At 39.6% G+C, this 14,344-nt stretch overlaps 2 protein-coding genes across 2 annotated transcripts; both read right to left on the reverse strand.

The window, feature by feature from the left end:
* Positions 1-5,884: 5,884 nt before the first annotated feature.
* Positions 5,885-8,154, reverse strand: LOC147305221 (uncharacterized). Its single transcript, XM_086277974.1, has 2 exons — positions 8,100-8,154; positions 5,885-7,840 (listed from the first exon to the last, which is right to left on the reverse strand). Exons 1-2 carry the CDS (start codon positions 8,152-8,154, stop codon positions 7,251-7,253), a joined length of 645 nt encoding a protein of 214 aa, XP_086134100.1. The 3' UTR covers positions 5,885-7,250.
* Positions 8,155-11,073: 2,919 nt separating this feature from the next.
* LOC147305222 (uncharacterized) lies at positions 11,074-14,235 on the reverse strand. The gene has a single exon (XM_086278560.1). The coding sequence runs from the start codon at positions 13,716-13,718 to the stop codon at positions 11,457-11,459; it is 2,262 nt and encodes a 753-aa protein (XP_086134686.1). The 5' UTR covers positions 13,719-14,235; the 3' UTR covers positions 11,074-11,456.
* Between the last annotated feature and the right edge of the window lie 109 nt (positions 14,236-14,344).

The raw sequence follows: 14,344 nt of genomic DNA on the forward strand, positions 1-14,344 counted from the left end.
GGTTAGGGACAAATGCAGTGGCATGGCAGGATGCTGTAAACGGACCAAACTTCAGTCAAGAGAACAACTGAGATAATCCATCCACATACAGGTTAGTCATTAATGTGCTGCTGCATTGCCTGGGCTGTAGTTACATGGTAAGGTTTTAAAAACTGAGCTTTAAAATGAATAGTTGTAATAAAAACTGAGAGAGGCCGACAGTGATCACTTACTTTTTGTAAGGGGCTTGTTGAGATTAAATAGAACAAGTTACAAAGCATTAAAACATGTTAAAAACACAACAGCCTTATTAAACGCAGAGTAGTTTGGGCCCAGAAGTAGGATTGATCACGTCATCACTTAAAGACCGGATAGACACATGGTGGAGTTACTTTGTTGTGTTTGTGTGTGTTTTTAAGTAGTTTTAAACTTTGTGATCCACAACAGGTAACAGTAAAAGATGAACATTTTTAAGCATAATGCTGTTACCAAACTACATTAATGGCCCAAAAACAGACCATAGAAAAAACCGTGGCTATGTGAAAAAAAAATGATGACAACTAGTCCTAATTCAGGCTAATTGTTTTTTTGTTTTTTTGTTTTGTTTTTTTCCCGACATCCCTCCACACACACAGGCTGTGCTGGCTCACAGAAAGAGTGGGTCATCAACATTATCAGGCAGCTGGTGTTCATAGCAAGCCTCACCAGACAGCTTCAGTCCATATCGGATGTACAGGATGGAGTTAAGGCTCTGCAAGGACATCTGATTTGTAAGTTTGCTTTTTACCACACTCATCTGGGCCAAGAGTAGAGGAAACTGCCTTATCTTCTGCAGCTGGAATTCAAAACAAGTATTTGAACTCGGACACGGCCTGCAGATTAGACTGGGTTTGTTTGGTTTTTCTTTTTCGTGCTTTTCCCACTTTTCTAGCTTGTTGTGCCCTTTTTCTTTCAGGATCTGCAGTTTCCTCCCTGTCCAGTAGAGGCCTCTCTCAGAGAAAGAACAGCTTGGGGATGCAGATGATGACGATTGGAGATCAGACACACCGCCCCCACCTCTCCTTATCCATGCTTAGGTCAGAAGTGGAATGCTCTTTTGCTGTTTGTTAGTTACGGATGGAGTAACACTAACTAAGGAAATACACACAACACAGTGATTGTGAATAAGTCACTCCAAGTGTGAAAAGGTGATAGTCAGAGTGAGACTACACATGAATTATTCAGGAAATGCACACTCAGTGAGAGAATAACTATAATTCAGTGTCACTAGGGGATATAACTTGAAGATGATGTGTCTTCATTTCTGATTCATTTTGAACAGTGATGAATGTGGAAGTAAATGAGCGCGAGCTGATCAAAACGGGCGAGCTGTTTTTACATATTTCTGCAGCCTGGATGCCGTGGGCTTTGTCCAGGAGTAAAAGATGACATCGCCCATTTCGGATCTTATATATAGTTATACCTTGGTGTTTTGTAGCATCACCTGACAAACTTTTACTTTCCTGATGTTTAGACTTTCTGATCCCTCCACAGACTCTGCTTTGTCTTTCTACAAAGAGTTGACGACATTAAATACAGATGTTTTAACAGTGCTTGAATGTTTTATTTTGTTTACTCTAGCCTCCAACTCAAACTTTGGTTGCTCCTATGCCCACGTCACTTCCTCCACCAATCAGAATGAGGGTCCGGGTTCAGGAAGACGTCTTCCTGATCCCAGTTCCACAAAGGTCGGTGAAAAGTTTTAAGTTTGAGCAGTACATAAAAATAAATCCCAATCTGATTGGTATAGTGTTTTTTTGTTGTTGTTGTTGTTTTGTTTTTAATTTCTGTTTAATCGCCGGTCATTGCTCTGCATCCCAGTGAGGCCAACTCCTGCTCTGTGTCGTGGCTGTGTGAGCAGGCAGCTCAGCGTTACTACCAGAAATGTGGCCTCCTGCCTCGTCTCTCTCTGCAGAAAGAAGGCGCTCTGCTCTCCCCGCAGGACCAGCTACTGGCCGTCCTGCACACAAATGAAGAGGTGAGGTTGGATTAAAAAAAAAAAAAACCCCACAGTGACAAGAGGACAGCTATGACTGTGAAACAGCTTGCATGTCAGCCAGTGAGCATACTCCTTTTCTTAGGCAAAGTATGGCCCAAATTCATAAAATAGACTTTCTCATAGACACAGAGGTCTTTTCATTAAATCACTGATAGAAGGAATGGAGGTTCTAGGTCCTTCCACAATGACTTCATCTTTCTTACCCAGATGAGGCGTGCAGGTTTTAGACTGTATGATTCTGGTAAGAAGGTGAAGGGCTGATTATGTTAACAAGCTGCCTGAGAAACTACAATCTGAGAAACTGTAAAGATTAGAACCATTTCTATTACCAGACTGGATGCTGACTTGCTTTTGGAGCCAGCTTCCAGAAGACACTGAAGGAATCACAGTTTTTGGGATTGAATCCTTGGCTTCACTTTCCCGCACCAGTGCAGGATAACTGATGGGTTTGTGTTGTGGGTTCTGGCTGACGTTTGCTCGTGGGGATCTCCCTCCTCTCCCTGAGCGATACAAGAAGGCCTGTCAAAGTCTAGCAGTGGGTGAGCAACACAGAGGAAATGCATTATAAAACGGACACATGTGCATTCTTGTATTCTGTTATGAAGTACCATCTCTTTCTACCTGTAGATGAGAACAAGCGTGTCTCCCGGCTATGTGAGGTTCGGGACCGGGGTTCCTCCGTGTCAGGACTCCAAATGTCTCGGTTTGGCCGCCTCTTCCCTCAGCCCGCTCCTCCGTGCCCTAAAACTTCAGGCCAGCCTCACGGAGCTGCGAATTTCTGGAAACCGTATGTCTGACGACCTTCTCCCTGAGCTGATTGCCACAACGCTCACCATGCCTCGTCTGCAGCTGCTGGACATTTCTGCCAACTGCATTACAGGGGACGGCCTGGAGAAGGCTGTAAATGCTTTAAAGGGACAGAGTGCACCTGCATTCCCGGTAAGGGCCTCAGCTAGCCAATAGTGGCAGCTCCAGGTTTACCATCTAACCTGTATTTAAGTACCTCTGGTCTTAATAACTACCTTAGATCTTAATAACAAGCTAACCTGATTCATATCAATGATATCTGTCAGAGAGAATTGGCTCTCGTGATCATTTGCTTTTTCTGCTCGTTTCCACTCATTTGACACTGAGGAGAGCCAGAAGTGACCATACTTGGACCACAGACAATTTAAAAGATGCTGAAGACTACCATGATTGGTTGATGAAGTCTGATCACGAGTGTTTAAGACAAATGTTGTCACCGTTGCTATCTTGGATTTAAAAAAAACAAAACAACCCACAGTGACAAGAGGACGGCTATGACTGTGAAACAGCTTGCATGTCAGCCAGTGAGCATACTCCTTTTCTTAGGCAAAGTATGGCCCAAATTCATAAAATAGACTTTCTCATAGACACAGAGGTCTTTTCATTAAATCACTGATAGAAGGAATGGAGGTTCTAGGTCCTTCCACAATGACTTCATCTTTCTTACCCAGATGAGGCGTGCAGGTTTTAGACTGTATGATTCTGGTAAGAAGGTGAAGGGCTGATTATGTTAACAAGCTGCCTGAGAAACTACAATCTGAGAAACTGTAAAGATTAGAACCATTTCTATTACCAGACTGGATGCTGACAGCACTTCCTCCCATTCTGCGAAAATGAAGCCAAAATATCCCGCTTGTGGGCGCTGCCATGTTCCACTTTTGGAGCCAGAGTCTGCTCAGTAGTAACTCGTGGTGGAGCGTCTCTGGACATGACTGCGAACACGCCCCCTTATTGATTGATTGATTGATTGATTGGTAATTTATTTCAACATGTGAACAATATACAAGTACATTTAGAAAAGAAATGAGAGAAAAAAAATATACTATACAAATTACATACAAAAAAAACATTCTGATTAATTTACATGTTGAAAGGGAGTGGGAAGAAGTATACACTTATTTAATCCCACCCCTGTCCCATAAATTATCAGTGAATATTTAGTCAGCTTCCTTACTGATATAATTTGTAATAAAAATAGTGAACAGATTTCTGATATACTATATACTATAAGATCACATCATGAATTTTTTGTTTGTTTGTTTTTAAATAGAGACATTCACTTAATTTAAATATTTTCCTTTTCTTTATAGATCGAGAAGATCATATTTTTATAACTCTTTTTGAACAGTTTTATGTTTGGACATTGCTTTAATTCCATATTCAGTTTGTTCCATAGTTTCACTCCTTGAACAGAAACACAAAAGCCTTTTCTTGTAGTACGTACCTTCATTGTTTTGAAGTTACAAAAACCCCTTAAATTATAACTTCCTTCTTTCAAAAAAAACATACTCTGAATATTACCTGGCAGTTCTTTATTTTTTGCTTTGAATAGAATTTGTGCTGTTTGGAATTTCACTATATCGTCAATTTTCAATATTTCAGACTGCAAAAATAGTGAGTTTGTATGTTCCCTATAACCTGCATTGTGGATGATTCGAATTGCTTTCTTTTGAAGAGTAAAAAGTGAATGTAATGTGGTTTTATAGTTATTGCCCCAGACCTCTGCACAATAGCTTAAGTATGGTGAAACCAGTGAACAGTAGAGAATATGAAGTGATGTTCTGTCAAATACCTGTTTTGCCTTGTTTAGTACTGCAATGCTTCGTGATACTTTGGAATGAATATATCTTACGTGAGCTCTCCAGTTAAGTTTTTCATCTATTATTACCCCCAGAAATTTATTTTCACTGACTCTTTCAATATCAACACCATTTATTTGAATCTTTGCATTTGTATTTAAACTACTATTTCCAAATAACATAAGTTTAGATTTATTCAAATTTAATGATAATTTGTTTTTATCAAGCCAGAACTTCACTTTACTTATTTCATTAGTCATATCCTCCAATAAATTCTGCAGATCATCACCAGAGCAAAAAATGTTTGTATCGTCAGCAAAGAGAACCATTTTTAATACTTTGGACACTTTACAGATGTCGTTAATGTACAAGTTGAAGAATTTTGGACCCAAAACTGACCCTTGGGGTACACCACAAGCAATGTCCATACATAAGGAGCAACCACCATTTATTTTCACAAACTGCTTTCTGTCACTTAAATAACTCCGGACCCAATCTAAAACTACCCCTCTGACACCATAACGTTCCAGTTTTCTTATTAATATATCATGATCTATAGTGTCAAATGCCTTTGTCAAGTCTATGAATAACCCAGCCACATATTGCTTTTTGTCTATGGAATTTGTGATGTATTCTATTGAATCTAATAGTGCCGATGATGTTGATCTGCTTGATCTGAATCCGTACTGACTCTCAGTGAGTAGTTTATGTTTATCTATAAATTTTTCCAGTCTGTTTTTAAACAGTTTTTCAAGAACTTTTGAGAATTGAGGTAGTAAAGAGACAGGCCTGTAGTTTGTGAAATGGTGTTTGTTTCCAGATTTGTATAGAGGTATAACTTTTGCTATTTTCATTCTGTCTGGAAATCGACCAGTTTGAAATGATAAATTACAGATGTATGTAAATGGTTTTATAATAGCCTCAATGACTCTTTTAACCACTATCATATCAATATCATTACAATCCAAAGATTTGTGATTTTTACATTTTTTGACAATTTCAAGAACTTCATTTTCATCAACGGCTGTGAGAAACATAGAATATGGATTTCTGTCAATCAGTGTAACGGGTTTTTCCTGTGCTTTCCCAGGATGAGTGATTGTTCTTGCTAAATTTGGTCCAGCAGTTACAAAGAATTCATTGAGACTATTTGCCACAACATCCATATTGTATTCTTCATGGTCATTACAAATGAAATACTTGGGATAGTTCTTTTGTCCAGTCCCACATTTTATAACACTGTTCAGGATTTCCCATAATCTTTTATTATTATTTCTATTTATATCTAATTGCTTCTTATAGTATTCCTTTTTACTAAATCTAAGTATATTAGTTAACCTATTTTTATATCTTTTGTATCTGATTTCAGCATCTTTAGTTCTCGTTCTTAAGAACTCTCTGTATAGAGCATTTTTCTTTATACATGCATTTTGCAGACCTTTTGTTATCCATGGACAGTCCATATATTTCTGTTTCCTACTATATTGCTTTATTGGACAGTTGGTATTGTACAGTAATGTAAATATTCTAAGGAATTTATTATAAGCACTATTAACGTCCTGTTCCTGATATACTTCACCCCAGTTTTCCTTCAATAAATCTTTTTTAAATGCATTCATTCTTTCTTCTGTTCTTACTCGTCTGTACTCTTTTTTACTGTCCATTTTATTGATCTTGTAATTCCTATCATAGATTGTAAAAATTGGAAGATGGTCACTTATGTCGTTAATCAGGAGTCCACTTACAGTCTTATTTTCAATGTCATTTGCAAAAATGTTGTCTATGAGAGTTGCACAATGTGATGTAATCCTGGTAGGTCTAGTAATTTTAGGGAATAGATTCATACAGTGCATTGTGTTTATAAATTCCTCAGTGGTTTTATGTTTATTTGGGTTTAGCAAATCAATATTGAAGTCTCCACAAATGAAAACTTTTTTGCGAGCTATTTCAATAAATGTTTCTTCTATCCAGTCTTTAAATGTCTCAATACTACTACCTGGAGCTCTGTATATACAGCTAATGATTACATTTTTACTTTTTTCTTTACAAATTTCAACTGTAATACATTCTAGTACATTATCAATCACCATCGTCATCTTTTCCACCACATTAAATTTCAAGGATTTGTCCACATACAAGGCCACTCCTCCTCCTCCTTTGTTTCGCCTAGTTATAAATGTGAATTCATAACCCTCCAGTTCAAAGTCTGTTCCTTTTTCCATATTGATCCAAGTTTCTGATAAGGCAATGACACTAAATGGATGTGAAAACTGGTTAAGATATTCTTTGATATGACTAAAATTAGCATAGAGACTTCTACAGTTAAAGTGGATAATTGATAATTTATTCTCAGTTTTAATCCTCTGATTGTAGTCTTTATTTGTATAGTAGCAGCAATTGTTATTGTTAGATGAGAAAAAGTTGTTGTCTGGATCTATTTCATATTCCAAGTCGTGTGTATTGTGATCCATATAGTTAAATGTTTTCAGTTCCAATTGATCATATTCTGCAACTGTCTGACTGATGCAGCTGATTCTTCCAGATGTATCTGAGTTCTTCCTTCCAGTGTGTGTCATAAGTGAGTGTGTGGTTGTCTGTTACCTTGTTTGCCGTCCAGATCGTGTTGCTCACTGATATTTTTCGAGATCCGCCATATTTTTAATGGTCAGAACTTTGGCTTCCTCTGGTGATCCGTTTAGTTTAATGAATATTTTGCAGTTCGTCGTCCAAGTGCCTTGGATTTTTCCCAGCTTCTTAAGGTGTCGCGCTTTTTTGGCTATTTCAGCGTTGTGTTTGGTTAGATGTTCATTGATAAAGACATTAGATCCTTTTAATTTTCTTCCTTGTTTCAGCAGCGTAATCTTGTGCTTTCGATTTACAAACCTTAATATAATAGCCGGTATGTTGCCGTTCCTCCTGGGAAGAGGGTGGCATGCTTCGACAGAGTTACAGTCCAGGGCAATCCCTTTGGACCGCAGGAAAGCAGCCACCTGTTGTTCCGTGGAGCTAATGTCAAGCTCTCCAGGTTCCTCGTTGCTGTCAGCGGTCACCGCCTGAGCGTATGACCGGGGTTTAATATGGAGCCCAGTGATGATGACGTCGTTTATCCTGGAGTATTGTTCCAGGTCAGCGACCTTACTTTCCAGGTATGCAATCTTTTTATCTTTTTCGGCATTTTGGATGCTTTTTACATAGCCCGGCTGCTCCGTCTCTAATTCTGCAGGGTATGATGACTGTTATTTAAAGCTACTAATTAAAGTGTTTATTTAGATTAAAACTTATCATACAAAACATGCACTCAAAAAAGGTGCATCTAAACAAACCTGTTTGAATCAACAGGCCTCTGTACCCTATGTTGCAAACAGTTTTGTTAAACTATATAAAAAACATGAATTTATCTTGCTGGAGAGCACATAATACACACGACAGATTACACATCCAAGCTTTAATCATCATGTCATGCCTGTGGGAGTTACCTGGAAAAAATGCAAAGACTGACTTAACATTAGAGGAAGGCATGTTGTCCAACATCGGTCTAAGGTGTGAGTGAACCAGTTTTTTGGTTGTCACTATGCAGTTTAATAATTCCTACACAAACTAATGGGAACATATCTGATAAAAAATATCATACTGTAAACAATCCTTAGTTTTTAATTTTTGTTATAGGAGGGAACATATGTGGTATTTTAGCATCAGACACTTTCACGGCTGCGCAGCAGTCGTGTGGTGAATTGAGAAAAGGATCCAAAATGCAGGCACTGGCTGGGGTGCGAGTGAATGTTTATTTACAGAGGTGATAAGGTGACAAAAACAGGAGGAGCAGAGCGGGGAGCAAACAAACCTAAACTGGGGAAACCTAAAGAACTCAACTTAAACCAAACACTAGTGATGTGACGTTCTGTATCGAGGCTTCGAAGCTTGTGTCGAGTAATTGAGGGGGCGTTTCCGCGATGCGCGTATCGAGGCTTGCTTCATTTATGGGAAGAGCTGAAAATGATGACGTCCGAAGCCTCGCTGCCCGGCTGTACCACGTGACTGGTTCATGAAGTGGTTCGAACTTTGTCGCGAGATATGACAGCAATATAAACCCCTCAGACTTCATTCAAAATGTAGGTGTTTGATGGAGAGTTGCGGTTAGTGAGAGTTTGGAGACAGTTTGGAGGTTTATGAGAGTGAGGAGAGAAAGTCAGGAGAGAATGGAGCCAGCTAAGAAGAGGAGGATGTCCTCCCCTGTGTGGGAACATTTTGATTTTATTCCTCCCAACAAGGTATGTAAATTTCTACAGAAGATGTATTTTCATAATAATGATGGTGCAATACAATTTATGTTAAGCGGCTTTACTTTTGTACAAGGTGAAGTGTTTGCTGTGTGCCAGGGAGCTGGGATATAACAACAACACCTCATCCATGCTTAGGCACTACAGAGCTTTGCATGAGAATAAGGGGAACACCAATTGTGGAGCAAGACCAGGTGAGCCATCAAATGCAATGATAATATAGGATGCAGTAATGTTACTAAATGATATAACAATATTATACAACTGTAATACGTTCCGTGTGTGATATTTATATTTGTGCTTTGTCTTTATTGTCTTTCCTCAGGAGAACAATCTCAAATAGATGAAGACCTGGTTAGCATGGTGATTGAGGACTCACAGCCATTTAGCATTGTGGAGGACAAAGGATTCAAAAGATTTGTGAAATCATTAAATCCTAGCTATGTTCTCCCCACTAAAAGGTCATAAAAGCAGTGAAAATTTAGTTTTTACAGAATAAAACGTGGGCAGGACTGAGGCTCAAAGCCTCAGTGTGTAGCTGTCAATACCTCAACGTTACAAAAGCACAACCACTGTCCACACCCCCAACCACACCTCACCTCACAGTAAATGATCATTTCCATTTTAAGCATTTCCAAATGATCATTTTCCATACTGCCAGTATAAATATACACAGTATGCTGCCATCAATACAATATAGATGTTTTACACACTCCTTTTGTTGTTGACATTTACAGGCTGTGTGCAAAAGGCCACACTCTTCAAATTCATGCCAACTAATATTTTTACGTCCAGTAGGTGTCCTAATAGAGCAAATGAAGCTTCAAGAAGCTTTGCACTGGAGTGAACCAATTGGATGAAAAGCTTCAGTGCTTCATGAAGCTTCATCTGCCCATCACTACCAAACACGCACGGGAGGAGGAACAAAATGCACAAAGAAAGATGGCGGAGAGACGCAGACTGAACACCAGGTTACACAGAATTATGCAGACGGACATGGAGTTAAACAGACGACGCAACAGAGAGCACAGGAAAACACAGGGCTTAAATACACGGGGAGTAATCAGGGAATGGGCCACAGGAGGGAGACACAGCTGGGAGAAATTAGGCTAACGAGACAGGGGAGTGGTAAAACTGAACACACTGACATGAAACATGAACTTTCAGAATAAAACAGGACAGAGAACCAGACAGGGCACTGAACTTGACAGGCGGACTCATAAGTAGACACAATAACACCGAGGACAGACAGAGGGAACACAGAAGTGGGAGCAGGCAGGTAAAGAACAGAAACCTAACAAATGGCAAAATCACAGCAGAATACATACTCGGAATGAACAAAAGCATAAGGCAACACAGACTCAGGACCATGACAGACACTTAGTTTTCTGTTTTCTGATGAAGTGGTTCATTTGTGCAGATGATGCCTTAATTTAACGAAAACACAAATCAGACACCAGCTCACAACCTTAAACATGATTATTGTGCTAGCAATTGGGTGTGATCCAGTGATGGATTCATGATTAGCTAACAATGAGGAATGGCAGGGATATTTTTCTTTAGCAAAAGAAACAATAAAACAATGAAAAGACCTCAGGAGACATAAAACTGTTTTACTGGCAAAATATCAAAACTAAAGCCAATAACTTTGCTGATTTTCTCTATCTGTGCAATATTGATTAAGGTTACTGCTCTTTAAGGTAAATATCAAAACTATTACACTGTTTAATCCACACCAATGCATCATATTCTGTAAAATCATATTTTTGTATATGTTGTCCTGTGAGGACATCTGATCTCTGAAAAAACAACTGTTAACAAAGCTGGAAAAACAAACCCACATCTTGATCCTTAAAAAAACATATTAATATGTATCTTAATAACAAAAACAATCACAGCTCAAATAAAAGGCTTCAGCCTACTAATATTAGTTCATAAAATACATTCTCTGCGCCAAAAGTGATGAGTTAAGGTGCCCATGGAGGCAAGGGTGCCACCAGGCATTTGGCCCCGGGGCAGACCCAAGACAGGCTGGAGAGATTATATCTCTCGGCTGGCCTGGGAACGCCTTGGTGTTCATATTTATATTAATATTCTTATTCTTCTATGACAAAAAGTACAAGTGTTCATTTAAGGAAATAAACAGAGCAGTAAGAGATATTTTTCAATTTTTTTTATTTTATTTTTGATTTGCCACCAATTACATGTTTTTATTTGTAATTTTTGTAGTGCTCCATGCTATGTGAACCCCTCACCTGATGTTTTATGTTTATTAGTTTAGTTTAGATTCTAAACTATCAACCCCAACAATCGAATGATCTCCTTTAATAGCAAGCGCTGGGCAACGGTGGAAAGGAAAAACTCCCTTATAAAAAGGGAGAAACCTTTGACAGAACCAGGCTAAGAAAGGGGCAGCCATCTGTCATGACTGGTTGGGGGGTGAGAGGCAGAGGAAAAGAAAAAAGAGAGCACACGTTAGCTATATGTTGCTCACATTGCCTAAAATGAACAACGTATGGTTTTCTGGACTGTGAAAGAAATGTCTCAAGTCAGTTTTCAGTGACGTGACTGAAGACTTTTCTGGATGGCCGTGCGGATGCTTGTCAGAAACAGTTCATTTCCTTTCTTGGAGAAACGAACTCCGTTGTGTAAAAAAATGGAGTTGTCAAAAAACCTGATGTGCGGATGCTCAATAATCACTCCATCGAAGCGGTCGACAGCCTTTCTAATGCTGGCATTCACAGTCTTCCTGTCCTTATTGATTTCGCCTGGATTTCCATATATCCACACTTGACGCTCATTGATGGATGAATATGCAATTGTCATTGAGGGGAACTCTGTGTGCAATTGCATCAATTCCTTCTCAATGACAGAAGAAAGTTCATAAGCAGAAAAGAGTCCCAAATCATTGCCCCCAGCATGGATTACCAGTATGTCAGGTGGGCTCTGTGTGGATAGCTCCTTATAAAAACAAGGAAGGACTCCCCCCCAGCGCATTCCTCGTTTGCCAAACCACTGGACTTTGGTATTAAGTCCGAAATTTTCTCCGAAAATCTCTTTTGCTTCACCCTTGGCTCGTCTAATGTAACTGGACCCAATGATCCACACGTTTGTTTCTCTCTGGTCTTCTGGGCTCTCTTTCTTTTTCGGTGTGTTTTCACAGGTGTTGGTATCGCTCAAGGCCGTATCGTTTGTTTTCTGACCTGGGAGTCGGATAGTCCTGGACCAGGGACTTTTTTGGATGCTCTGTGTCACTACTGATTGTTCTGGCCTCTTGTTGTCTTTCAGTGTGTTTTCAGATGTTTTGGTATCACCCAAGGTCATATCGTTCATTGTTTTAACTAGGTGTTGGATATTATTTGGCAGAAAACTTTTTCGGATGCTCTGTGTCACTACTGATTGTTCTGGCCTCTTGTTGTCTTTCAGTGTGTTTTCAGAGGTTTTGGTATCACTCAAGGTCATATTGTCCATTTTCTCAACTACGTGTTGGATAGTCCTTGACGAAGAACTTTTCTGGATGCTCTGTGTCACTGCTGCTTGTTCTGGCCTCTTGTTGTCTTTCAGTGTGTTTTCAGAGGTTTTGGTATCACTCAAGGTCATATTGTCCATTTTCTCAACTACGTGTTGGATAGTCCTTGACGAAGAACTTTTCTGGATGCTCTGTGTCACTGCTGCTTGTTCTGGCCTCTTGTTGTATTTTGGAGTGTTTTCAGAGGTTATGGTATCACTCGAGGTCGTAACGTCCATTTTCTCAACTAGTTGTTGGAAAGTCCTTGGCGCATAACTTTTCTGGATGCTCTGTGTCACTGCTGCTTGTTCTGGCCTCTTGTTGTATTTTGGAGTGTTTTCAGAGGTTATGGTATCACTCGAGGTCGTAACGTTAATTTTCTCAACTACGTGTCGGATATTCCTTGACAAAGAACTTTTCTGGATGCTCTGTGTCACTGCTGCTTGTTCTGGCCTCTTGTTGTATTTTGGAGTGTTTTCAGAGGTTATGGTATCACTCGAGGTCGTAACGTCCATTTTCTCAACTACGTGTTGGATAGTCCTTGACGAAGAACTTTTCTGGATGCTCTGTGTCACTGCTGCTTGTTCTGGCCTCTTGTTGTATTTTGGAGTGTTTTCAGAGGTTATGGTATCACTCGAGGTCGTAACGTCCATTTTCTCAACTACGTGTTGGATAGTCCTTGACAAAGAACTTTTCTGGATGCTCTGTGTCACTGCTGCTTGTTCTGGCCTCTTGTTGTATTTTGGAGTGTTTTCAGAGGTTATGGTATCACTCGAGGTCGTAACGTCCATTTTCTCAACTAGTTGTTGGAAAGTCCTTGGCGCATAACTTTTCTGGATGCTCTGTGTCACTGCTGCTTGTTCTGGACTCTTGTTGTCTTTTGGTGTGTTTTGAGAGGTTTTGGTATCACTCAAGTTCATATTGTTCTTTTTCTGAACTTGGAGTTGGATAGTCCTTGAAGAAGAACCTTTTTGGATGCTCGGAGTCACTGCTGTTTCTTTTTTCTCAGTGTCTATTCTCATCCTCTTTCTCTCTGGAGAGTAGCTCTCAGAGTTGTTTTTGCTGCCTTTTGAAATCTGACTGTATCGTCTTTTCAACACAGTTTTTTCTTCACAGATTCGTCTCTTTTTCCTTGGTGGAGAGCAGCTGTCGGGACTTCTGCAATTCTGTGCAGCATAATGCGGGCCTCGCTTCCTCTTGAGTGGAAGCTGGAAATGTGTTTCTTCAGAATTTGGCTCTGGATTTTGGTGGTCCATTGTAGTAAAGCCAGCGTAAGCTTGTTGACTTTTGCCGTGTTTACTCTGAGACATGTTAGAGTGTTGATGAAGTGACTGTGTTAAAGGTTCAACTGTTTTAAAATGTTTCTCAGGTTTACCTTTGAATGCTGCAATCTTGAGTGTTGCAAATAAACTGACTGAAAGTTTGGGATTCTTACCCCTACTTATAGATTCACTACTATGACATCATAATGATGTCATAACAAAATGTAACAGTAACATTCTTTTTTCTTCTTCTTTCTTTTAAATTTGGTGTTATTGTCTATAGGGCTTTGGAACGTGATGTCACGGGAGGGGGCGTGGCCTCCGGGCACCATTCTAGCAGGCCAAACAAAGGTACGGTGGCCCTGAGAGGCCAAACGGACTGCAACTTCAGAAAACACTTGCAAAAAGGAAAATGCTGCAAAAAGAAAAACACTTGCAAAAAGAAAAATGCTGCAAAAAGAAAAACACTTGCAAAAAGAAAAATGCTGCAAAAAGAAAAACGCTGCAAAAGCACACACAACACAACGGAAATAGGAAAAAAATACAACAGAAATGTTTCTGGGGAGACAATAACCGGACGCACCAGTTGCACGAACCAAAACATGCTAACAAGTGCACTGGGACTGGGAGACACTTCAAAGAAGTGGAGTGGCCAAAGAGTAAACTTTCAAAAG

The sequence above is a fragment of the Aulonocara sp. 'chitande type north' Nkhata Bay genome, linkage group LG20 (genome assembly GCF_057382095.1).
Source record: "Aulonocara sp. 'chitande type north' Nkhata Bay isolate Kocher_YH1m ecotype deep benthic linkage group LG20, A_spYH_male_GT1.1, whole genome shotgun sequence".
NCBI lineage: Eukaryota > Metazoa > Chordata > Actinopteri > Cichliformes > Cichlidae > Aulonocara > Aulonocara sp. 'chitande type north' Nkhata Bay.